General features: G+C 43.9%; 1 protein-coding gene across 1 annotated transcript; it reads right to left on the bottom strand.

Annotated features, from left to right (window-relative positions):
• Positions 1–7954: 7954 nt before the first annotated feature.
• Positions 7955–23676, bottom strand: LOC111073232 (neuropeptide Y receptor type 6). Its single transcript, XM_041593459.1, has 2 exons — positions 23219–23676; positions 7955–10031 (listed from the first exon to the last, which is right to left on the bottom strand). The coding sequence occupies exon 2, from the start codon at positions 9788–9790 to the stop codon at positions 7961–7963; it is 1830 nt and encodes a 609-aa protein (XP_041449393.1). The 5' UTR covers positions 9791–10031; positions 23219–23676; the 3' UTR covers positions 7955–7960.
• Between the last annotated feature and the right edge of the window lie 1908 nt (positions 23677–25584).

Here is a 25584-nt window from a genome sequence, read left to right as displayed (position 1 = left end):
GACTTCCACGCATCTGTAGGCTCGTCATTCGACGGTCTTCGCTGCATAATTATGTCTTTCCGTGGTGGCACAAGTAAACCTGCCTTTCAGTCGCAGAACGAAGAGTGTATTCCAGAACACCAGAACATGGAAAAAATGCTAAAATGAGAGTGTAATTATATTTGCTTTTCAAGTGGGAAAATGTGAAAGTATTTTTAGAGCTCATCGTCCAAGAATGTCATCCAGCATCCAGCCCTCCTCATCCATTCTCAAAAACAGCTCGTGTAGAAACTGTTTTGGTATTTCTGGTTGGGCACTTATTTTGAAAGGCATTTCTCGTTTCATTAAACATATAATTGTTAGATCTGATGCCTAGGCAACCCGAATGGGCGAGGACTCTGGCAGACTGGCAAAAATTTGTAGGCCTCTCTTTTGCAAACTTCAATAAAGGCTAGGCCGCAAGCATTTTTAATATTAGCTTTAGTGCCCCTCCCTTAGTTCTGGGTGCTGGGGGCGCTTGACTTTTGTCTCGCCAATCATTAAACACAAAATTTAATTAACTGTTAATAAAGCATCTAATGAAGACAGCACCAGAGGCAACGCGACGGCCCCCGCTTCCCAGTCGGGTGCGCCACTGTCAAGTTAATATTGCCTTTGGCTCATATTAAGTGGCGATAAGCTCTGCTGTCAACACAGAGGGAGCGCGCTCTGCCCCGCCCTGCCCCATTTTCTCCATGTGATTTCCTGTCTCTTCTGTGTGCTAGTATGTGTGGTGTCTCTGTGCACTCCTAGTCAGGGATCAGCAAGAAAACTTCAAGCATACATTATATTGGTACGAGTTCAACTCATACATTCTGTTGGGGCAGTCCAACCTGGCCATTGACTGCCACGTACCGCACATACTCGTAAAGGTCGAGGCAAACTCCTTTAATGGCATTTAATTGGGCATAAACTGGTCTCGTTTTTATAGACAATTTTCATCAATAACAAAGGCCGAAGTTCAGCCCGACATTAAGCCATCCCACACATAAAATCACTCACTTCCTTTCTGTTAACGAAATGCACGAATACACTGAAAATAATATTGGAAAATAATCGACTTGGAAAAGGGAAACCAACTTAAAGGCGAACGCGAACGTGAACGTCTTGTAAGAAAACGAATTTATTTTCCTTTTCACTTATTTCCCCATCAGTTTTCCTGATATTCGTGGCTGCCAAACTGAAATATGAATATTGAAAATCTCTTACTCTAATTTGATCAGTGCCGCTTGAGCCAGTGTAAATCGAATGGCTGCCAAGTCAGATAGAAATTCCAGTTGCTGCTTCGGGCCAGGCCAGTCCTACATACATACATGTGTAGGTACGTGCCTGGCATGGCCAAGCGCCTCCAGCTCCCCCGAGCAGTCGTAATTGTCGTGGGGCACTTTGGATGAGTGAGTTAAACGCCTGAAATGATGTTTGACCTAGCCTAGTCCAACATGTCTGGGGTCTGGTCCGCTTGTGCGTCGTCTCATAATCGGTGCCACATAAAAAGTGCCGTCAACTGGCAACTGGACTGGACATATGGATATCCTCATATATCCAGCGTAAATATATTTTACTGAGCAGCACTGAAGCATACCGACAACAAGTCAATAAAATTTATGACCATCACTTTCAATGTGTCGAAAGTTTTTCTTCTTTTCTTCTCTCCTTCTGTCGGCAGGCGCCCGCTCGGTCTCGGTCAGGGGTCCTGGTCCGTCGCTTGTTTTCTATAATTTATGCCGGGGGCTAGCAGGAAAGGGAAACTACGGTCATAAATTTCTTGCCGGGTTCTGAGGGTTTCTTGGCACCTAATCTGTGCCACTTTAAACTCGCCAGTGCTGGCCCCCAGTCCCCGCCCTGCCTCACCCAACAGGGCTCGAACTTCATCTATACTCGCATTGTTGTCTTCGGCGCTTTCCGCTTTAATTGTTTGCTCAACACCTTGGCCAGTTTCCTGGGTAGGTTGCCATTGTTGGTCCCGGTCCAGCTTACACAACATAATAAAAGCTTGTTAGCGTAATTGCTTAATTGGCCCAGACTAGGGCCATTCCAACTCTCCTTCTCCGTCACCTTCACCTCCTGCTCTAATGGAAATGTTTGCTGCTAGCTCTGGCCCGATGACCATGCGGGTTTCGCCACTTAGACCCGTACGCACACACGGGCAGTGTCTGCATCCATATCCGTATCCTCCCAGCTTTCTGGCCACACGTTTTGAATTGAGTGCGAAGATGGAGCCGTAATTACCTTCGTTCGGCTTTATCTGACGACTTGTGGGCGAATATATACTCGTTCCTACCCGTACTCTATAGAAATAGCCATCTACTGCCCACCTGTTTACCCAATAAAATTGAGGCTCTGCATATTTGAATGCTCTAGTACATCCATCCAAAAAAGGGGCATGGAGGGAGATTCTTTTTTGAGCGTTAACCAGGGCACACCTATGACAATTAAAGCACTTGTCTACGTGCTGTTCCGTTTCCATCCATTCACTTCTTAGACTTATTTGTTCGAAGAGAAATCTCAATGAAATCCCTTCCTTTTATTAGTCTTTTCCTTTGCTTTCCCCCAAGCTAATCAGACAAAATGAAATCTGTTGGAAACCTGGGAGGCAGCTTCCACACTATCGATTACCACATCAACTGGCGAGGCATCAATTAGATGCTTCCTGGTATGCCATTTGGCTGGAAGGAACTTCATTAAACGCATTTATTTCCACACACAAATATCTGACTGTCATTCAAGTTGGCTTATTCAGCAGCTGCCGACAGCATAAATACGATTTGATAGACCTATCTATAAGTGGCCCAGCATCACACACTCACTCTTCGTTTGCCTGGGGCACAGTCGGAGAGGATCCAGAGACTTAACTAAGATACACGAAGAAGGAATCACCTCCTTTCATGACTGGCCGTCAGACTAAGCTTTTGTGAGTTGTACGACTAAGTAAATGGTAAATGTCACTTCTCCAGCCCCCTTTTCCCATGGCCAAAGGGAACACATGTTTCATAACACTCGAATTCCACCGAATCGAGGACGACGACGATCGCGTGAACAAGTAAATGCCAAGCAATAATTTTTTTATTGCCAGCCAATGCCAAAAACATTTCGCATCGAGTGTAAGTACATATTGAAATAATGGTATTCCCATTCGTGTACGAGTATCTGTGTGCTTGAACGTACACACATATGTCTCTCTGATAAGCAGCCAAAGTCCTTGTTATTGTAGCCGTTAAATCCGCATATATGTATGTACACAAAAGACCTGAACTGGAATCATTCCCACATGAATATCCGTGGGCGTAGCATATTTGCTGCATTCACGATATTTATGCCCTTCGCTTTAGTGTCGGTTTAATCGGACTCTTTGATTTTACAACACCATTATGCACTTTTAGTGTGATTGATTGCAGGGGAAGGGCTACTTCACATCTTGAACCCCCTTATCCTATGTCCAAAAATAACACATATGCAATGGCTCTCCAGTGTGTTTTGGCCTCAAATTTAGCTGAGATAGATTTCTAAGTCAGTTAATTTAAAAGTGCTTAAATGGAATTAAATCTAATAAATATACCGCAAAGCCAAAAGAAACTAGAAAGAGAGTCGATTTACGTGTGTATACCTTGCAGCTCGACAATTAGTAAACGAATATTTTCTGTACCACTAAACTAATAGAAGGGCAACGCCAGGGACTTGTTCATGTTCATGCTTCAGAACCTACCGCTAAGCCCCACTGGAATATTGGGAGAGAGAGAGAGCAAGCTACCAAAAGCACTGCAACTTCCGGTGCATTTAAGAAAGTTGAATTATTTTTATACTCAAAAATACTATTTCCTGCATCGATTTGTTTTTATCAAACATTGCTATTGGAACTACATATACATATGATAAATTGGTTCGATCTGGCCTACCGAAAGAAAGCTGTCGCTGTAAAAGTTCGACATAGCTTCAATTTGAGGGACTAGTTTGCATATAAAAACACGGACAGATTGTGTCTATTTTGTACATGCAAATATCTACATACCTATACATAAATTTACATACTTTACAGATACTTCGTTCTGGGCGTTCCATACGTCTGCCCTCTGCTTGGATATAAAAAGTTTATTTTGTAAATACGAAATATTAGCAACAGCTGAAGATAATATTTTGTTTGTTATTTTTCGGCTTAAACTTTTTCTGTATAATGAAAAACATAATGAAGAAGAAAAAGTAGCAAGCTACGCGTAGAAATCGAACATCTGTTGGAATGAGGACAAGCCATAGACGAATCACCTCTCCAAATGGAGGAATGGCGCCAGGTCTTTTATTCATTTCATATTATTCTAGTGGATGGGCAGGGGCTAATTGGTACCGCTAGAAGGTCTTACCCTACAGATCCTTGAGAATTTTCTCATAGTATTTTGGATCTATTATGTTGCCAAAGGTCTTCATTGCAGGCAATGCCGGTATTACCGTGCACTTCTTGACGCTCATCCGTGCTGTGGTGGTATGCAACTAAGCACACTATCTGTGTTGGTATTTCTTATTCAGACCCTTGCAATGGTCTGGGACGGAGCATAGTCACGGCAACGCCGGACAGTGGAGCCTTCGGCCATTTCAGCTTTCTAAGTTAATAGCTTCTGAACGAATCAGTATATGGTCGTGGAATAAACTGCTCTTGAAAGGAAAATCTTTCAAAGTTTAGTCTGCACGAGAACATGGTGCTGCAATGTCTAGAAGCTTTACAATAAATAGTCAAAGTTGAACATTGATTCCGGTGCATATTTGCCTGTTTGAGGTGCAGACTAAATTTTGAAAGATTTTCCTTTCAAGAGCAGATTATTCCGCGAAGATACACTGATTCGTTCAGAATTTATGAATTTAGAAAGCTGAAATGGCCGAAGGCCCCACTGTGCGCCGTCACCTGCGTCCTAAAGCATTCCAATTGTGCAGCCAGACTGTCGACTGGCTGGAAGTGCTAGGAATCCTCCGAACCATTTTCTCCCGATTTTCCCAGACTACATAGCTCGTTGTGCAAGGTGCATAAGTGCCCCATATCATCACTGTTTGGTGCGGATACTGAGAGAAGGGAATCAAAGCCGGCCGATGCCATCACCCTTGTTAAAGCATTCAGACTGTTTTATCTGGATTGTCAAGTTACATAAGCGGAAAGGGGAATATGCATTTATTTCTATTATGAATATATTTATGACTGCCAATATACATCTGAATACTTTCTTGGCGCTGTGCTTAACAATTGGGCGCACTACTAGCATCAGCTGATCATCATTATATAATTCACACCAATCAGAGATATTCCATTCGATCTAACCACTTCAGCGATACGCGTATAAATAAATAGCAGACTTCAAACACCGACAATTTATAGTCGAAGTATTTGTTCACGGGTAGATAGTACGAGTATGTACTCGGATAAATCTTTTCACCTTGTGGATGGCCTTGCCAAACATTTGGCTCCCGTTAAACCATTTGCAGTTTTCTGCGGTTGTCGAGTGCATCCGTGCGGCGCTGTGGCGTCACTGCAACGCAACTTACTGCGGTGAGTGTTTCAGATTGTTTCGCATTTAAGCAGAACAAAAGAGGAACAACTTTAGGCCCAACCTATCAGACTTATCAGTTGCAGTCGTCGGTCCGACTGTTGTTCAGGATCGAAATCAAAAGGAAGTTTTTGCAGCCGTTTGCCATTAGCAGAAAACAGGAAGAACACTTTTCAGTTCTAAAACAAAACTTTCCCGCTTATTTACAAGCTCTGTTCTGACTGCGACTGTACGAGTAGTTGGTCGGACTGCTGCGGAGCACTGAACCTCCCTCATGCATAATGCAGATGGGTTGGACATGCACCATCTCGAAAAGCTTCTCGGTCCGTTTAGCGAGACAGATACGAGTATGCATGGCATTCTTCATTCATTCATCCATTCACTCACTCCCTCATTCATCTGGAGCGTAGCTCTCTTTCCAGCTTCACCACAGCCCTGGCCACAGTGCCTGCCATTTATTTACTGTCCAGCCTCTCTGGACTGGCAGGCTAATTAGGGACAGCCGTGTGGGATTGTGCTCCGCTAACGACCCGCCTGAATAATTCATAAGCCAGCAGACCCCAGTCCCATGCCTCTCCCTCGCACTACCCACTCATTCAAGTTTTGGTCTCGTTTCGTTTCCTTTCCTTTCGGTTCGCTCTATGTCTGTGGCTTCAAAAACAACCGCAAACATAACCAAAATGTAAACAGGAACATCCTCTGGCTAGTTGAATTTTGTACCAGATTCCACATATCACTGAAATATATCTCCAGACGGATGCACACATGTACATAGTCCTGTAATTATATGGACATCTAACCAGTCAGTAACTACTACAGTGAAAGTTTTATAGAATTGTAAGCACAGTCTTATATGCTCATTCAATATACACACTTTTCCCTTTCCGATTAGCCCCAAGAGACTATGCTTTTAGACGCCATCAACTCTTTGCTTTTAATCAAATTAAATGTATTTATAAACTTTACGACCTCTGCCACATATTCAGACATATACTAGACATTATAGACAATCTCCTCCATAAAGAATATAAATAAATATGGGGTTCAAATAATGTATGTTTTGCTTGGTATTTATCAGACATCATGCATATGGTAATTCTTGTTCTTACACTCGCATGTAATATTTTAAGTTTGTTTACGTTGGGGCACCTGTCTGGCCTCGGGAATTTGATGGAGACGACCTTAAAGGGCTCCTTTCTTGTCGGCACGTTTTTCATATTTCTGTTATTTCTGTAATTTCTGTAATCCATTACCAAGACTTGCCCATCTGTCAAATGGACGGAGCCCAGTCTGGGTCTGGGTCCTGGGCCCTGGATCTGAGTCTTCGCCAGAGCCCGCCAGCTGACTTCAAAAGTTCTATTCGCTGGCCATTTGAGGAATAAACTTTTAGCATAAAGAATATTTTTCTTAACTGTAAGCCGATTATAGCGAAGATGTAATGCTCTTTGATATCATTGTTGAGTTTGTATAACACGCAACGTAAATTTTTTTCCTTCAATAAAAAATAAGACTTTTGCGAAAGATTCTCTGATGAAATTTTATATGCGTACATATATATTTTTTTTCAACACGATTTCGTTAGAGTATCCTATAAAAGATCACAAATATTTGAAAGAAAACTTCAAGGGAAAACTGCAAGGGAATTTTTATTACCAACTGGAACTAGGTAGCAGCAACTCCAGCAGGCACATGGCTCATGGCTGGGCGAGATTTGTGCTCTGGCAGGGCACAAGTTTTGGCTGACTCATGGTAGTTGATTTACTGCTCTTTGGGGCTTGGCAAATGTAGGGAAAATACTTCCCCTACCTCCCCTACTACCGTCTGCCCGACAACTAAAAAACTTCTGCCAGATGCCAGCCACGGTGCAAGTTTTCTTGCATTTGCTGCCACTGTCATAAAATACATGCTGGTTCGCTGTATTTCGACTAATGCGTTGTTCTTTGTCAGTGGAAAAAAAAACACGATTCCTTCATCAGAATCCTGTTTGATTCGGTGAGCAATTCTTTTGGCTCTGCCCCTGCTGCAATCGCAATCAAACGATGAGCGTCAATCCAATTGAATCTCGAATTTTTGTCTAAAAGAAAGCGAACCACGATTACGAGCATGCGGGTAAAGTTCTTTTGTGATATTAATACTTGTATATGCAGTGATTTTTGTGCCTTTGGTAACCTTTTGGCGGAAAGAGAGACCTAAGCACCTTTGAATATTTGATTCCATATCAAAGACCCTTTATTCTGGATGTATCCACTCGAATGAATATGAATTTGAAAATTATTAAATGGTAAATATTTTTGTAGAAGTTATGGACACGAGGAGTATCAATACCAGATGGTTCCCTTCTATTGAATATTCCACCGATATTTATATTTCTATAAAATTATATTTCTAGCATCTCCCACTCAGATCGTACTTACCCTATCTCAGTTAATTCGTGTAGCGATTTCTCCGCCTCCGCCTCCGCCTCCTCCTCCTTCAGCCAACTCGACCATCACATCCGACACCCGGCTCGTCTCGAGGACACTGATGCCCGTGGTATTGTCGGAGCTGACGAATGGTGTCTCGCTGAAGCGCACTTCCACCGTCTGCTCGTCGCCAGAGTCCAGGTAGTCCCCATCCTCGTCAGTGCGCCGACGGACGCGCCTCATCAGCTCCACCTGCTGCGGCTGCTGGAGATGCTGCTGGTGGTGTTCCCCGCCATGGACGAGGGCGGCGTTGATGCTGCGTCCGCTTAGAATGGGCGACACTGCGCCTGTGCCATTGCCATAGGTGGGCTCGCGGGGTATGATCAAGAGCTTCTCCTTGGGCAGGCAGGTCTCCTGGGTGATGCCGTTGTCGTCCTGATCCTCCGCGTCTCGACTGCCCCCAACCCCGCCCTCGCCGTTGCCATGATGGAGGCGGGGACCGCAGGTGTTGCGGTCGCTGCGATTGTAGCCACGGGTGATGTTGATGATGTTGTTGTTGGAGGGATTGAAGCAGGGCAGGACGTGCTTGAACTCCTTGCGGAAGTTCTCGTTGAGCCAGGCGTACAGGAAGGGATTGTAGCAGGTCGAGCTCATAGCAATGGAGTGGGCCACGAAGAAGAACAGTATGTAGAACCTCCACTCGTTGGACTTGACGTCAAAGTCGTCGAATATGTTTACCAGATTGATGGGCAGCCAGCTGAGACCGAACACAGCCACCATGCAGATGAGCATGCGGTTGGTTCTCTTCTTGCGATCCCGATCCGCCTCCTCCCTCCTCGAGGACTTGGAGCCCGGCTTGGCCCTGGCCCGCTGGTTCAACTTCACCGAGATCCACACGTAGCAGATGGAGATGATGAAGAACGGCAGCACGAACTGCAGCGTGGTGGTGATGGCCCCGAACACCTTGCGATACTCCTCCGACGGCCAGTTCTCCTCGCAGACCATACGGGTGTAGGACAGATCCGTGCTCACCCCCGACGTCATCACCTGCATGTAGGCCTGGGCGGCGGAGGTGGCGTCGGGCGCCTCAATGAAGGCTGTCCCATCGTAGCTCGTGTTGAAGATCATGGCCGCCGCATCCACACTGCTCTCGTTCGCACCCATCTGGGTGCCGTTGATCACCTCGTTGGTCATCTTCACGTACATGCCATAGGGCACCGTGGCCAGCAGTGCAATCACCCAGATGCTCACAATGATCCCGATGCAGGTGGAGAGCTTCATGCGCGGGTGGAATGGATAGATGATCACAAAGTACCGATCGATGGCTATGGAAGTGAGCGTCAGCGTGGATATGTAGATGCTGCAGCCCTGCGCGAAGGACACCAGGTGGCAGAGCGTCCGCCCGAAGGCCCAGCGGCCCATGAACGTGTACAGCGGCGTAAAGGGCACGCCCAGGACGCACAGAAGGATGTCGGATAGGGCCAGGTTCGTGATGAATATGTTGGTGACCGTTTGCATCGCCCGATTCCTCAGCACCACATAGCAGACCAGGACATTCCCAAACACTCCCAGGACAAAGACGGTGGCGTACAGCATGTAGAAGAAAATCTGCACAAACTGATTGTGGATGACGCCCCCCGACTTGTCCACCTCAATTTGGGCTGCTTCTGCGGCAGCCGCTGCTGCTGCCGCAGATGCCGCGGATGCCGCAGCCACTGCTGCCGCTCCTACGGATGCCGCATCCGCCAGACTGATGCTCGTCGCGGCCGTGGTCAGGCTCCAGTTGGCAGTCGTCAACTGTGGCAGCTGCGTTGTCGTGGTCGTGGCTAGCCAGCTGAGGTTGGCCATCTTGTGGGCTTTGTTTGGCCTGGCTAATGGGTTGAGTGGTGGGTCAGAGTCGGAGGAGCTTGTGTGTCCTATCCTACTCGGTGGGTACTCGTCTTCCGGTTGGGGATGCGCTACGCCGGATGTGCGGCACTTAAGCGGCCATTTCCGTCGTCGTCGTCGTCTATGTTGATCTCCCTACGTTCCTATTCAGCAAATTTGCTTCGCTACTTCGCTCATTGCTAATTGACTGAGTCTCCGGATCCTGTAAAAGGAGATGAACGGTAGAGAGAGGTTTTAGTTGAAATATTTTCTATAAGCAGTGGGGGTGTAAAAGGTTTTCGAATCATCATCCTATCATTATTATGGCAGCTTAGCCTTATATACGTATTACTTATACCTTGCAAACTTGCTGCCATCAGTGAGAAACTTTCCGGTGATGTTGTAGATCCCTTCATTAAAATTCACACAAAAGTTTTTAGTTAGGAATCGCTTGTCAGATGGACTTTAAAAGTTCGTTCTCTCCCCTGCACCGCAGGCCGCCTTTTCCCCCGTACTTTGCCTTCTGGCTTCTGCCTTTTGGCCAAAAGGGATTAAGTTGTTGCCTTGACTGGCTTTTATTTTTAGTCCCTGTCAGACACGCTTCCGAGGAGGAGCTCACGCTCAGTTTCGTGGGTTTCGGGTGGAGCGAGATTATTAAAAACAATGCGATTGTGGCAGTAACTGTCTCTGTCAAATGTGGGGGCGAGTGCAGCAGGGCAGCAGGGCAGCAGGCGGTAGGCGGCAGGGAAGACGGTCGGAGGAAACCATGATACTGGCATGGTCAAAGACGGCTTTAAGCCAGAACTCAATTGTTGGCTGATGCTGCAGCAGTCTTTCTCCACACAATTCTCATCACGTCGTGCACTTGACGGGCGGAGCTTAGAATTCCGATTACCCCGAATGGCCACTGGCAGCATAGAGTTTCCCAATTAGACTTTGCATCCAATCGGAACAATCGATTATCGCCTGGTGCCTGCCGGGGCAAACAAAGAGATAGACCAGAACACACCAAAGCGCTCCATTGTGCCAGGCTTAGTTCTGAACAGAGAGCAGAGCGGCTTTTAATTTCGTGTTTACAATGGGGAAGTACATCGGGGCTTTATTGCTGCCTCAAATGGTCGAAAATGTGGCAACCCACCAAACGAAAATGCCGATAGTTGATGGCCTCTGATCACGTTCGCTAAGCAAATGCAAATTTAATTGGATTTCCCTAGCACAGCACTCTAGAGAAGTTTTGCCGAATGCCAAAGTATCCACATTCAAACCCCAGTATCCCAGCCCCAACCCCAGGCAAAGAATCCGGCTCTAACTGTAGCACCAGCCTTAGGGCCAGACGGCCTAGAACAATGTTAGTTAAGCTGCAACTTTACCAGCTAACGCCACGCCCCTGCATTGCCTTGCATGCATGTATTCTCGGAGGACGAACATTTTACAAGGCTGAGAATGGAATTTTCACTCTTAATGAACACACGTATGTATGCTGAACAACCTGCTTCCCAGATAACTAAGCCAATACACTCAATCCAATTAGAGCCCATACACAATGTGGCTTTGGAGGAAATAAACCATACTGGAAAAAGCTTTAAAAGAAGCCAGAAAAATCATGAAAAATTTATTTTATACGTATTCCTTGAGAGGATTACATATAAAGCTCAGAGCCCTTTAAAGTGCAACACCAAGTGAATCAATGGTTAAAGAGAAACTTTTTTGTAAGTATCAAATGTAATTACTTTATTAATTACATTCCCATTCCCTTCGATATTCCATTCATCATTAAACTCTGAAAATTAACGCTAAATATTATGCCAATTATGTGCATAAATCATCCCCGTGAATAAACCCTTAAATTATAAAATGGGTCAGCGGTTGTGATGTAAAAAACGGAGCGCGTCTTATTTTAAACGTACATTTACGCAGGAAAACAATAAAATAAATACTTGTATGATGTAAATATGATATGATATGAAATGATATGCATTTTAATCAACACACAATACAAACACTGCATGATACCCGAAAAAGTACTCAACAAGCGGAGAAATTTGACTCAAGCGCTCAATCCGAAAGGAAGCAAGCCCACAAATTAATTGAGTAAAATGTTGAAAATATTTTCTTCTATCCAAATCCCTGACCTGCCAAATATGCAATATGAACCGTTATTAATCAAAGGGAAAGCCCAAAAAAATTGATACAAATTACACAGGATATTATGCAAAGCAGACTTGCGGCACTGGCGTTGGGGCTATGGCGGAATACCGGAATCCGGTTCGCAGGAAGAATGTCAAAACAAGAGCCCAGGGCCCGAATATAATCATTTTGATAAATTAATAGACGGAAGCAAGGCACAGCCGTAACTCTCTTGCTAAGACCAGGACCAGCAGTAGAAGAACGACCAGGTTATTCGTGTATATCTGTGTATTGGCATAGGAGAACAGCAACAGAGAGTAAAGTTGCCAGTTAACAACTTTCATGGCTGCTGGTGGACAGGGGTGTGAAAACAGCCAAGGCGAGCCATAAACTTTATCAAAATCATTATCAGCAGCCCGCATTGGCATCCCCCAAGTGTCATCATCGTCATTCTCATTCTCATCCCATCCCATCCTCATCCTCTCCATCGCAACGCCTTCGCCACTGCCATCACTGACGCTCCTGCTCACGCGCCTTACTCCCATTATCATTACCAACTGGCAGCACAAAGCAGCTTGAGTGTGTCATTCCGTCCCTTCCTGTCCCGTCCTGTCTTGTTTGGTCCTGTTTTGTCCTGTCTGTCGGCCGCTGGTGTCATCCTGCTGTTCCAGAGCTACTGCTACAACCGTATTGCCACACTTCGTAATTTTAATTTTGATGCATTTGTCACCATTTTTTGCTCGCTTTTATACTTACAATAACTTGTTCCTCGTGCCGCCGCCCTCTTCTTCTGCAACGATTTATCTTTGAGCCCGTGACATAATGAAACAAGGCGTTATGGCCGTGGCGAGAACAAACGTTCACTTTAATGGGATTTTATTCCGCTCACTCCCCTCCCCCACCAGCCCACTTGTACAGTCACAACAGACCGTTAAGCTCCTGCTATAAGTGCTAGTATATTTATATGGCCTACTTATGGACGCGTGGAGCATTTTATGGCTACAAGGTGCATGCGTCTATCCAGAGGCTAAAAACCATTATTGAATTTCTGAATTTTGTATTACTGCGGGCTTAAAGACTCCGCTCACACCATCGAAAGAGAGTCAAACATCGAGTGGAAATACACCAAATAAAGATCTGGAGAGTTTCAGAATTACAGCCACCTGAGAATGGAATCATTTTAGGATAAATAGCCGGAAAGCTTTTAGATTAGGGGCAGACAATAACCAGATAACTGTCGGTTAAATGGCGAGAACATTTCATGTAATAGTCAGATAACTTTCCGATACCCGGAAAATAATCAAATAACAGTCGAATTGTGGTTGGAACAATGTCGGCCAGCAATCAATCAACTTCCAGATAACAGCCGGATTATTTGTGGAATATTTTTCCAAAATACAGTAGTCCAGCATGTTGGTAATCTTCCACTATTATAATACTATTTTATTTTCATGCCTTACAAAGAACTATTCATCTTTTATCAGGATTTCTCCCAGTTAAAGTTACAGCCAGCTAACACCCACTACCAGCATTCCCGCTCAGTTATAACCAGGACACGACATCCGATATCCATTGCGTGTTCTGGCAGAGGAAATATTTATTTTCTCCAACCCCAGAGCAACCTTGACCGCAACCGAGAACAACTTTAGCTAAGCTAAGCCATGCCCCTGCCCCTGCCCCTGCCCATGCCGCTGTGCCTGCCCCGGCCACAGTCGGTGGAATTAACTACTTTTTAAGCATTTTTGGTCTGGCAATCCTCCCAGAACTGCCCCTGCGTGCAGAGGGAAACTATGCCATTAGCCGGCACATAAATTCCATCGACTAATGATGTGGCCAGTGATCAATGCCGGCAGCTGGCCCTGGAGATGAGGCAGTTTAGTTGCGAGTTGCTCAACCATCTTTTCGCACTAATTAACATGGCTAGTTTTATGATAATCAATTACAAAGTTCCAGCAGAAACTTTGGCGCTACTTTTGCTCAAAAAAAAGTGGGAAACGAAGAAAGTTTTATTCGCCATCAAAGAAATTACTCAACAGATTAGGGGCCACGACAGATGAATGGAATTGAGATGAGATGAGATGAGATGAGATGGGAACATGTGTTCACTGTCTATGTCTATGTCCATGTCCATGTCCATGTCAGTGTCATGGATCGATTGATGACGCGGATTTTAATTAAAATTTCGCTGGAGATTGTTTTCTGCTGCCATGGCAGCACCAGCACTTAAAATTGTTGCCCAGACTCGTAAGCAGCCACTTTGCATATTGTTGAAAACTTGAGCGAATTATTATTCGTTCACATAAGTATCTGATGATGATATGCGAATGCGTACGCATTCAGGCATACACTTATACATGGGAACAGGGGCTATATATGATTTATAGTATGCCCAGCAACTAATTAGAGAGTTTATTTCCATTTAAGCTCCCACTGCACTCGATTCGAGGGCACGTCGTTCAGCAAACTGACTCACTCACTCGTCAGTACGGCACATGCACACCAGTATCGAGATCTATAGATATGAGTGCGAGTATATCCACATACATACTATATACACATGTATGTGTATACATATATCACAATGCAGACAAAGTAAAATTCATTGTGGAGCTGCAGGGAAATCTGTACACCCTTCCCTTTACTCAGAGGCGAGTAGTAATCGATCTTGGACGCAACATCAGTGAAAGAGGAAGTCAATAGATTTAGCTATTATCATCCATTATAACTAAAATATTTAAGATATGAAAGAACACTTCCTATGCAACCTGTTTGATGCCTTCTCGTGTCTGTGTGGACCTAATCAATGCTCGGCAAATAGCCTGAATAAATTATAATACAAACAGCTAAATAAAAGAACCAAAAATAGCAGCAAATTACTTCGACACGAGCCCTCGCCCTCCCGCGAGTACCCTCGTTTGGGCCGGGCTAAGCCCATTACGTCCCCAGTGGACAGACAGAGCGGACTGATGCGATAAGCGTCAGCGACATTCGCATAAAGATAACGCTGAAATCAAACTAAATGGCTAAAATTGGCAGGCAGGCAACAGCAACAGCAACAGGAAATCCAGGCGGCAATATTTTATCAGAAAACAGAAATCGCATAGTATAAAAATCGCAGTTAAACATTATTAGAGGGCGAGGGAGATAGGGAGGCAGGAAGAGACCCTTATAGCCATTAATAAGATTGTTTTAGCATGAATTTACGGCCGAAGGGCAGCCGCAGCCCCCGCCAGTGACCCACAGAGGCTCTGGCTCTCCTTCCGCACTCTGGTCCCCTGGCAAACACAAGAATTCGAGCCAAAATGTAAACAAGTCACCCCCACAACCCCCCACAGTTGGCCCTTCTTCGTTGGCTCTGCCTGCTCCGTCCACTTCCCACTTCCTCCACTCTTCGCACTCGGAAGGCTGACAGTCGATGTATTTGGAAATTGAAATGTTTGCTAACACGAGCCACTCCAAGTTCTCAAAGCCACAAACGAAGAAAAAAATGAATGAAAAATAGGAAGAAATATAAAAAAGTAAAACGAATTTCATACAAATTACACGGCCACTTTTGGCCAAAGCTCAACGAGGCGTGCAGCCAAAGAGCCATCAGAGCCAGAGACCAACAATACCATTCGCCCCTTCCTAATGCTCCATCCCCATAAGAGGTGTGTGAGCTTTGTGCTTTGCGCTTTGTGTTTGTGGTAAGTGGTTCCGCTCGTTCCACCAAAGCAAGGCGCTTAAAAGTACCTCGAAAAACACAATTTGAATATACCGGCAATTACAAGTGGCACGAGTGGTCGGCCCAATTATGATCCCCTCGAAAATTGTCCATGGAAAAACATACAATAATAAAGAGATTCCCCGCTATTGCCGGCAGTCTAGTACTTTCGAGTGGGGGAGCTCTGTCTGCCATGCGATTTAATCAGTTATCAGAAACCCTCCCATAGAAGGTCATAGAACAGTCCAAAACAAACCCCTAAAATCGTGCATTCAAATCCTATTTGAATTTGTGTTGAAAGTATGCAAGGTGACTGCACATTTGAATGGTTGAACCTTTCTTGATGCCAGGTTTCAACTGGAAAGAAAAAGCATTCTGGGCTCTCCATCCTCGTTGTCTACCGTCACTCTTCATCATCATTCTACAAGAACACATTTCAGCGAAATAAACATATAAAATTCCTGCCTTTAAAGTCCGCTCTGTGACCAAAACCTACACAGTTTCACTCCCTTTGCCATGACCCTCCCAAAATGGGTCCAAATACCCAAATCTCTCCCAAAACTAACGAAGCCGTTTCCCTGCCTGTGACCTCAAGATAAGGATAACAGGAGCAAGATTCGGTGGACATTTCTCTGTGGCTGGGGTGGGTTAAAAGTTTCATAATTTTCCATAAGCTTTTAAAAGGCCAGCCAGTGCCTACCAGGGCGGGCACGACTAAGCAAACCTTTTGAGAATTATATGTATGCACTCGTAGTTGTCATCGCTCCCCTCTCAGTGGCAATAACCAGAACGCAGGAGGGGGCTTAAATAAAAATGCAAATGCCAAGGACACAGCAGCGTTGAACTTTCGACTGAGCGACATATGGGGGCGCTCTGGCCCGAGGGTGTGGCCGAAACCCGAAGCCGGAGCCTGAGCATATAGAACCCTGACAGGAGGTGTGCCTAACGAGGACACACTCGATGTGGTCTCTCCCTATATGTCTGTCTGGTTGGGTCTGTCTGGTTGGGTCTGTCTGTACGGCCTTCCTTTCTTTGGGTTGTTTACTCACAATTTTAATTTTTCATATGCATGGAAAATTATTTCATGTACCAAATAAATAAATAAATAAAAAAATAAATCAATAAAGGCTATTCGCATTTGGAGATTATCTTTGGGGTCTGCCAATACGTCCACTTGGATGGGGCCTTGATAGATTACGAATTACATATTTAATGATTTAACAATGGGAATGTCGATGTTTTTAGAAGTTGGCGAGTTTATAGAGTTTGAAAAAAAAGGAATAGTGTATTAAAATTTATACTGGTGAAGAGCTCTATATTGGTATTAGAAAGGGAGCCTAGGCTGGAAGGCTTTTAGTAGGTTAAAGGTCTGTGCCTCAATGGGCTGAAAAATATCAGAAATAATAAACGTGGGTTTCCAAACAAGCAATGCGTTCATAGCATTTTTAAATTTCGTCAATTACCAATTAAAGAAACAAAATGCTTGATGGGGAACATCAATAAAGGTCTATAAAATGGCAGTCTTTAAAGTGTGCAGTATATCTCATAAAACTTTTATGATAAAAGCCTATATTAACACATGTACTACATCGAGTGTGATCGGCTATGACAATATCATCTATCAGTTGCTAATATCCTGGAATTGTATCTCATTTTCGTTGTCGTATGCCATTGGCAGGCCCTGTATACAGTCGTATTGTCCTTTGAATACAGCATACAGATAGTAGTGTACTTCAAGTATACCTCAAGTGTGTGTGTCTGATCAGAAGACTTGAAACTTTTCCATCTCCCCACACCTTTTTTACTTGCTCTTTGAAGCCTTTTCCCTATCAGCTTATCCCTGTTTGTACGAGTATGGCTCATTTTGTGCCTTTTCCTTGATGGCATTGCTCACTTGTTTGGGCGTTTAACCTTTTTCCGGCTGCCACAACAACAATGGCCGCGCAGCAAAAACCATAGAAAAAAGAACAAACAACTGCAAAAATGAAACCAATTTCCCTTGTCTTTGACGCCACTTATTTTGCCCAACCTTGGTCCTCGGTCCCTGCTCTCTGTTCGGTGTCCTTGCATAACCGGCGGTGACATCGGCGACCGGGCCGGCAAACACACACGAGTACGAGAATACCGGGCAAAACCAATATTAGAATCGAATGAGAATCAATGAATTTTATGGCGAATATATTGTTCATATGTACATGACTCTTCTCCCGTACCCTGCCCCAGCCGTAGCTTAGACTCACGCGATTCCATTGCCTCACACACACACATAGACACACGCCAGGGCGCACTTTAAGACTGCACTCTGTGTGTGGTGTGTGGTGTGCGGTGTGTGCCTGCGTGATTGTGTGGCTGGTTCAAGGGCCAGCGACCATAATTAATTGGCCATTTAGTGCAGCTTCCACTGCAAGCATTCTGCGGTTAAGCAGGAGACAATGGCCTCATAAATTTATCCCGGCGAGCAATCTCAACCGGATGAGTGCCGCTCGATGGGTTTGTTGGTCTCTGAAGCCGATACTAATGCCGCCGTTGCTGAATCCTCCTGCTGTCCTACAGCCAGAACCTTTCTTCTCCTTTGTCTTTATCATTGTCCTTATCAGAAGGCGGTGCACTGTGGAAATGTATTCAGCCAATCAGTCATAATGAGAAGCCCGTGTCCAGTCAGAAGCTTCAGTCTTCTGCCTTGGCATAGCTTCAATACGTGCAATAATTAACAAAGGTCTTGGCAAATTAAATCAAAATTGGCAACAGAAAATATGAAGAAAATTTTGGGAGATTGGTCCCAAATTATCTACATTACAAATAATACTGGAGCGTGAAGGCAACGATTTCTACAAGGGTCGAACAATATTAACAACACTTTTCTGTCTTCCTTTTACATTAAAAAACCGAAAGAGAATATTCTACAAAAATCTAACGTCACTTTATATTACAAAACAAGAAATATTTGTACTCTCCCACGTTTCACTGTGGCACATTGTGGTTGCATTGGTTGAGTCGAATAATACGTTCAACATAAATTTGTTTTTGCAAAAGTGCACAATATTCCATTCCCGTTTCCCGAATCTTCAGTTGATTGACTCGCATTCCGTATCCCGCTACGCATATGGATTCTTCGTGTTATTATCTCTCGTACGGATTCCCGTTTTTCCTCATTCGTATTTGAAAACCTTCTTGTGCAGAATCTTTTTTTAATATGTACACATATATTAATGATGATAATACTCACAGAAAACAATTTTCAAAACAGATCAAAAATTTATGTAACAAAATTCCACACAATTTTCACATGTTTTCATCAAACAGGCACTTTTAAACTATTTTTAAACAATTATCCAAATCGCTCTAAACAGATTTACTTTATCTGTACAATATAAGCACACTAAACCGAATGAATTTATTTTTTGATTTATGTAACACTTTCCATCCAGCCTGGAAAGTCCTACTTCATACAACAATACTAACATTTTCCTAGTATTCTGAAATTTTCTAATTTTCCGTTCAATTTTCTTAATTTTTTAATAGATTTCTTTCTTTCATAAGAACCTTCTCCTGACAATAACAAACACAACAAAAAAGAATTAGCGAAATCAAGGCAAATAGGGATTAATTTATATATACATATATATAGATAACCCTAGCGAATGAATTTAATTTTTCTATAAATACTATTCATTATTTAAACAATTTCTTTGATTTTTTCATAAACGGTTGTTGTCCTCCCATAATCTTCAAAAATAAAAACTAAAAATAAGCCACCCAAACCATTTCACACAGATTGAGAACTTGACCTTTTGTGGCGTACCAGATGCTTTAAAACTATTAAGTTATCGAAGCCTGGGGGGCCCACCAACGTTTCGGTTGACCTTCGGTGCCTTACTACGAGTATCCGCTTACCCGTCTCGATTTCGATTCATCGTTATGTACATTTTTTTGTGCAATATGTGCAGCCAGAAAGTGGCAGGCTGTGGGGCAGCCCTCTGGCCCAGTCTAAGTATGCAAATTAATAAGCAACTCCCTTGGCTCTGACTTAAATGCCAGCCAAATGTTGTAAATGGGGTTTTAATCAACGCACCAAGGCAGCAAACGTAATTAATTAAATGCTCACTCCGTGGACGAGATCTCCGCCCAAGCAGAGCCAAGAGCCAAGAACTGAGAGCCCGGACAACGGGGCAACGGGCAGCCAGCTCAGCTCCCCCTGCCACTCACGTGTATTATCTATGTGGATGGCGCTATCTCTATTTTGTGGTCCCAGAGCATAACCCTGGTCCCTGCCACGAGTACCACTCCGCTGCCCAGTTCCTCTCTGCCTCTCGTCAATTTTTGCATTTTAATGATATTTGAACCGCGATGCGGCCGCTGCCTGTTCGACACGATATGGGGTTGAGTCAACATGGGTGGGGATCGGGGATGGTAATGGGGATAGAGCGCTGCGATGACTATGATGATGAGGATGATGACGATAGTGGAGACCATGGAGAGTATGGTATGATGACCATGGCATGATAATGAATCCGTAAATACTCTTCAAGTGATCATGAACTTTGGCACAGAATATACTATATACTATACAATACACATAAGTATATTAAAATAAATCATAGGTGAAACTTTGTCAACGGAGATTCTCTGGAAGTAGTGATAAATTAAATTTAACTGAATTTATTCTGAATATTTGAAGTTTCTTTCTTCGATTGTTGATATTTTTCATTTATTCAAGAAAATTATAAAAAATCGAGTGAATCAAGAAATCTGGGGTCACTTGATACTCGAGTTTTTCTGAGAGTTCACCCATCCACAGCGGCTAAGCCCAAGCGACTCTTTCATGAATAGAAAATTAATTATGCTGTTGGCCGCAGGGTATAGGCCTTTTCCGACAGCCCACAGCCAGTAATGGCCCTCACTTCAATCCAAATCCCCGGACCCCCAATTGCGGTTTCTGTGTATCCATGAAGCTTCAACGAGGCATTTTTTGTTTTTGTTTTTTTTGGGCTGTTCCGTTCTATCCGTCTGTACTATATACATCGTTCGTCTAATTGAAAAGCAATTAATTTTGTTGGTTCCACTGGAGGAAACTCTTGCCCTACTCTGGATCCCTGCTGGCGTGTGTTTCCCCACTGGGCCCTGAATTATTGACAAAAGTTAAGTGAGCAACTGGATGAACCGAAATCATAACCAAAACTAGTAGCGCACACCGAAAGGGCACACCGTGTGGGGAATATGGTCGGAGCTGTAAGCCGGTCCCGTTGGTCTCTGGAGAAATTTGAAAATCCTAGTCGCAATCGTCTGAGTGACTGTCAATGGAAAACAAGAATCTGGCTCGGCCACCCCTCAAGCCCCCAGACCCTCAGACTACGAGACCAGATTACATTGTGGCTGTGGGGCCAGCTTTCAAAAGAACCCAAGACCAAAGACCAAGTCAAAGGCAATGTCAATGGCAACCGCTGCTGGCCTTGAGAATGCCAATCGTTTTATGGCCACGCCGTGGCCTGAGTTCCCAGAGCCAGTCCCAGCACTCGGAGGCCGGGTACTGGCTGCTGTTGACGTTGACTGTTTCGAGGAGTCCTCGAGTCCGGACCAGGGGCCTCCGTCGCTCAGAATGGCCATAAAAATGTCACCTGTGACTTGCGACTGTGAGAAATCAAATAAATTCAAGCAGCTGCTGGAATCCAGGCCACCTTCTGCCATTCATTCCATGCCCTTCCTACTCACTCCCTCATCCCACGTCCCATGTACCATGCCCCTGCTACCTATACGCATTTCTTATCAAGCCATTTTCCTCATAAACACACACACATAAACAAACCCGTGCACATGCAGACTCGTGCATAATTTATGCAAAACTTAGCAACCAATAAAAATGGAAAGCGATACCAGAGTATACCAGAGTATACCAGAGTATACGGAAAACAAGTTGAACCGATTGTCGGCACAGAAGATACTCGACTGGGAAATACCTAAAAGGAACCAGGCAGGCAGGTTGTCATTTATACTAAACGCATTCAGTTTTTTATAGGAACAAATTCTACCGATATAAATTATAGTATCTTGCTTACAGCTTTTCATTGTACAATATACCCTTTTCTTCCCAATGAGCGTTTGACAAACAGTAAAAATAAAACATTTTCAGCCTGAAATGTGCTGAAAAGTTGTGGCCTCCAACTGTGTTCCGTATCTACCTCCCTCTGCCTCACACACCTCCGACCACATGCTGATTTAAATGCAAATGGACGGGGCCTGAGCAGTGTGAGATAGAGAAGAGGAGCTGGAAGTAGAGGAGAACCACCTTAATCGACTGATGACATTGCGGTTGCTATCTCAGTCCGTGCGAACATCTTCCCCATTTTGGTCTTAACTGCGAAATTTTGGCGAGCTGGCTTACCTTGAGGACCCATTTCAGTGGCCATCAGCGGGCATTGGCGTGTCCGCATATGCAAATTGAAATGCGTTTGCCCTCCCCGTCTCCCCGCTTCACGCTTCCCGCTCGCTGTCCAGCTTCTTTGAGCGGAAAATGGCTGGCGAATGACGGCAAGACTCTGCACAGACTATAATTTCAGGGCTGAGCATTGAAGCAACATTAGTTCGGAAGGCATTTGCCCAGATATGGAGAGTCTGCTCTGCCATTACGTATACGCAACGTGGATCACGGTTCTGGTTCAGGCTATGAAACCATAACTCGGCCTATTTCCCATTCACCCACAGCCTTACCACATATGCATATTATGCCCCAAGACAATTCTGATTAACATTACGCATACGCCACATAAACATATCCAATTCCCACCTGAGCAGAGAACTCATTAGCATTCACTGGAATAGAGCCGAAGACAGAGGCGGAGAGAGCTGACCATGGATGGACAAAAGCAATCAATGCATTTGCTTATCAAATCAACATTTGATGGATGGCTGGATGGCTGGATGGAGGAATGGATAGATGGATGACTGGTATGAATGTCAGATGGGATCAATTAAAATCAATCTACAGAGATTGGAGACCGTTCTCTTGTGGATGCTCTTCTGGCGCTTGTTTTCGAAGAGCTCCATTAAGATTAGAAGAAATTTGCATTTTTAATTAAGGAACAGTCACGGCCGAGTCATTCGATTCTGCCATAAAAAGTAAACGGAATACGTGTCTCTCTCTGTTTCGAGTTTTATTTTCCTTTGAGTGCATTTGGAATTTCATGCTTACGGATATCTCCGTTCCTCTCTTTTTCTCTATTTTTACCAGCCTCATTTTATTTCCTTTTTTTCCTGCTAACTTATTTGTTTTGTCGCAAAACAAAGTGAAAGTTGAATGTTTTTTTTGGGACTTCCCTCTCTTCATCCCCACCTTCCCGCTTGGCAGTGGAACAAAACTTTTCTTTTGGGGAAAGAGATGGAAAGAAAAGAAACGAAAAGAGGCCGAGGGAAAAGTTGGATGGAATTCAATTTGTGCCGATGAATATACTCCGGGTTATACTTTGGCTTTGACTCTGTCCTTGGCTTTGGCTTTGGCATTTGGGTCTGGCTTTGGGCCATGTCTCCACCCGAATAACATGTCGAACTTATTAACAAACACATTTTTATGATTAATCCACACTCACCTCTGTCTCTCTTTCTCTCTGCTCGTTCTTGGGGAAATTGATTTAATTTCAAGTTTATTTGCTGCCAGTTAAACTCTAACCGGCAGTTAGGTATTATTGTTCTGCATTAAGCAAAACCGAAAAGTTTAAAAGTTTTTCTCGAATTGAAATGAAAATAAAAACCAAAAATTGGCGACCGGCGGCGTGTCAGCACTGAGGAGGGTACGCGTATGCCAATTTGAAAGGGAAACGGGTGTGCACAAGAGAAAACCGCAAAAATGGAGACACTCGAGCACGTTCTGGCACTTGTTTGGCCTCCTCTTCACTCCCCTCTCTCTTGCTCACTGTTCTTCACTTCACAATGAAAATATTTCTGTCTTTCGCCGGAGACAATTCCCTATATGTTTTCTCTATCAAAATCGAATGAGTCTCTGCGCACGGGAATGCCGCTGGGTCCGCTTCTGCCGATTCGCGTCCAACGTCCACGAGAAAATACAAGCAACTGATGGGCAGCACTGCCGTTGCCGCCGACCAACAGGTTACTTGCTGATAAGGCATCGTGTCCCGAGCCGATCCGAGCCGAGCCGAGCAGAGCGACGCAGTCTTCGTTTGTCTCTGGCATTCACTCAATTTTCGCCGTTGAGTTTGAGCTTTTATTTAGCGAATGGCAGCGAAATGAGTGAGTGCTTTATGAGTGCTTTAAATGAGCTAAAATCGAGGAATTTAACAAAATAATTTCATTAAATTCAAAACCCACTTTATTAAGTCTTTACGGATAACTCCGACTTCTCAGAACCAATCAGCAATCCGAACGCAAGATATTTACTCTGCCCAAGAGAATGGATCATAAATGTATCTCACCTAATCAATCCATTAACTCGACTTCCACTTGACACATGCTCCACACCAATCTTCCGCTTCTACGCTCATCCGTCGGCATTCAGTGTTTAATTTTGAATACCCTGTATTTGTTGGGTGGACTATATTCCGGTTGTTGTTATGTGGGTAACAAACTAACTATTACAATTTATCTGAGATAAAATCCCCACCAAATTCAATCGTTTCCTAAAATCTTACTACGATAATTAATAATCTTCCTATTACCTATTAAATGTCTGTAAAATGTGTAACGATCGAATGAAAATTAGAAGAATTACACAGAATCAGTTGCGAGGGGTTCCATATTAAAAATCCAGGAACTTATACTTTCAATCATTTGTCAGGAGCGGGTATCCAAAAATCGGACCCGTCGACACGGACGTTCTAATTTGTTTGCTTATCTCTCGCTGAGAACTTCCGCAGGAAATCACAAGCAGTCAAGGACATTGTGATCAGGCAACAACGGAGGCTCCAGGCAACTGCTGCACCTGCGATTTCTGTATTAAAGCCAGATGGGCCACAATCCCATGGAGTTGCCCCAAATGTACTAGAATATATGTACAATGTACATATGTATGTACATATGTATGTTTCATATTTTTTTAAGCACCTCTTCGCTCGACACATATTGTGCTCTGGCAGAAGTGAAGTGAATAGTGGCTGCCTCCTTTAGCCGATTATCATACACAAGAACCACCTTCTACCTGAGACGACCCATGTTCAGTCTGTTTGGAGAAATTCGTGCAGCATAATCGTACTTGTATGAATGTGTATTTACTTCTCAGGCAACTCCACCCGTACACATTGTATCTGAGTACGTGTCCCATATATGTGTGCTCTTACATAAGAATGATATATTATAATCCAGACGAACACCCTGCCCTGTTGACATTGTAAAGTAAATCTGCGTTGCGCATACGCCGCATACGCCAGACTACTTTTTGAAAGCAGACAACGACAGGGCTCTCCGAAATCACGACTGTAATTTTGATTGTGTGTTTGGTACCCGCTAACTGCCGACTATTTGCACTTTACTTCAAGCCAGACCTTTTATAAATTTTTGCAGTCTTTCTCCTCTTTTGTTCCGGTAAGTGCCCCTCAGACCTTTTCCACCATTAATATTAATTATTAATTGTTAAACAAATAAAAAAAATCCTTCTACCTTTGATTTGATATGAGAAAACATCGGGATTAAAATGGGCTATTATGAGAATCCTGGTGCCTTCTCCATGCAAATCATTGTCTTACGAGTATCACTTATCATTAGCTGCCATATTTGATATCAACGAATTCTGTGCTGAATTTCTCTCGCAAGCAAACATTATTTCTGTCCAACTATCGCGCGTTTGTCGCTGACCTTTATCTACATATTCATAAATAAATACTTACACACATTTTTATCTATACATCTTGGGCAGGAACAGATATACATGAGTACATACACATATATTTATCTCATCCAACGACTGGCGATTTCTTGAGAATATTTTTGTGATGTATTTTTAGCA

Source organism: Drosophila obscura, unplaced genomic scaffold (assembly GCF_018151105.1).
Source record: "Drosophila obscura isolate BZ-5 IFL unplaced genomic scaffold, ASM1815110v1 contig_189, whole genome shotgun sequence".
Taxonomy (NCBI): domain Eukaryota; kingdom Metazoa; phylum Arthropoda; class Insecta; order Diptera; family Drosophilidae; genus Drosophila; species Drosophila obscura.
The sequence above is the reverse complement of the archived record's forward strand: the minus strand, read 5'-3'. Positions and strand labels throughout refer to the sequence as shown.

Bases quoted from the DNA above. Each gene is read 5' to 3' on its own strand.
- LOC111073232 (XM_041593459.1), bottom strand. From the start codon at position 9,790: ATGGCCAACCTCAGCTGGCTAGCCACGACCACGACAACGCAGCTGCCA.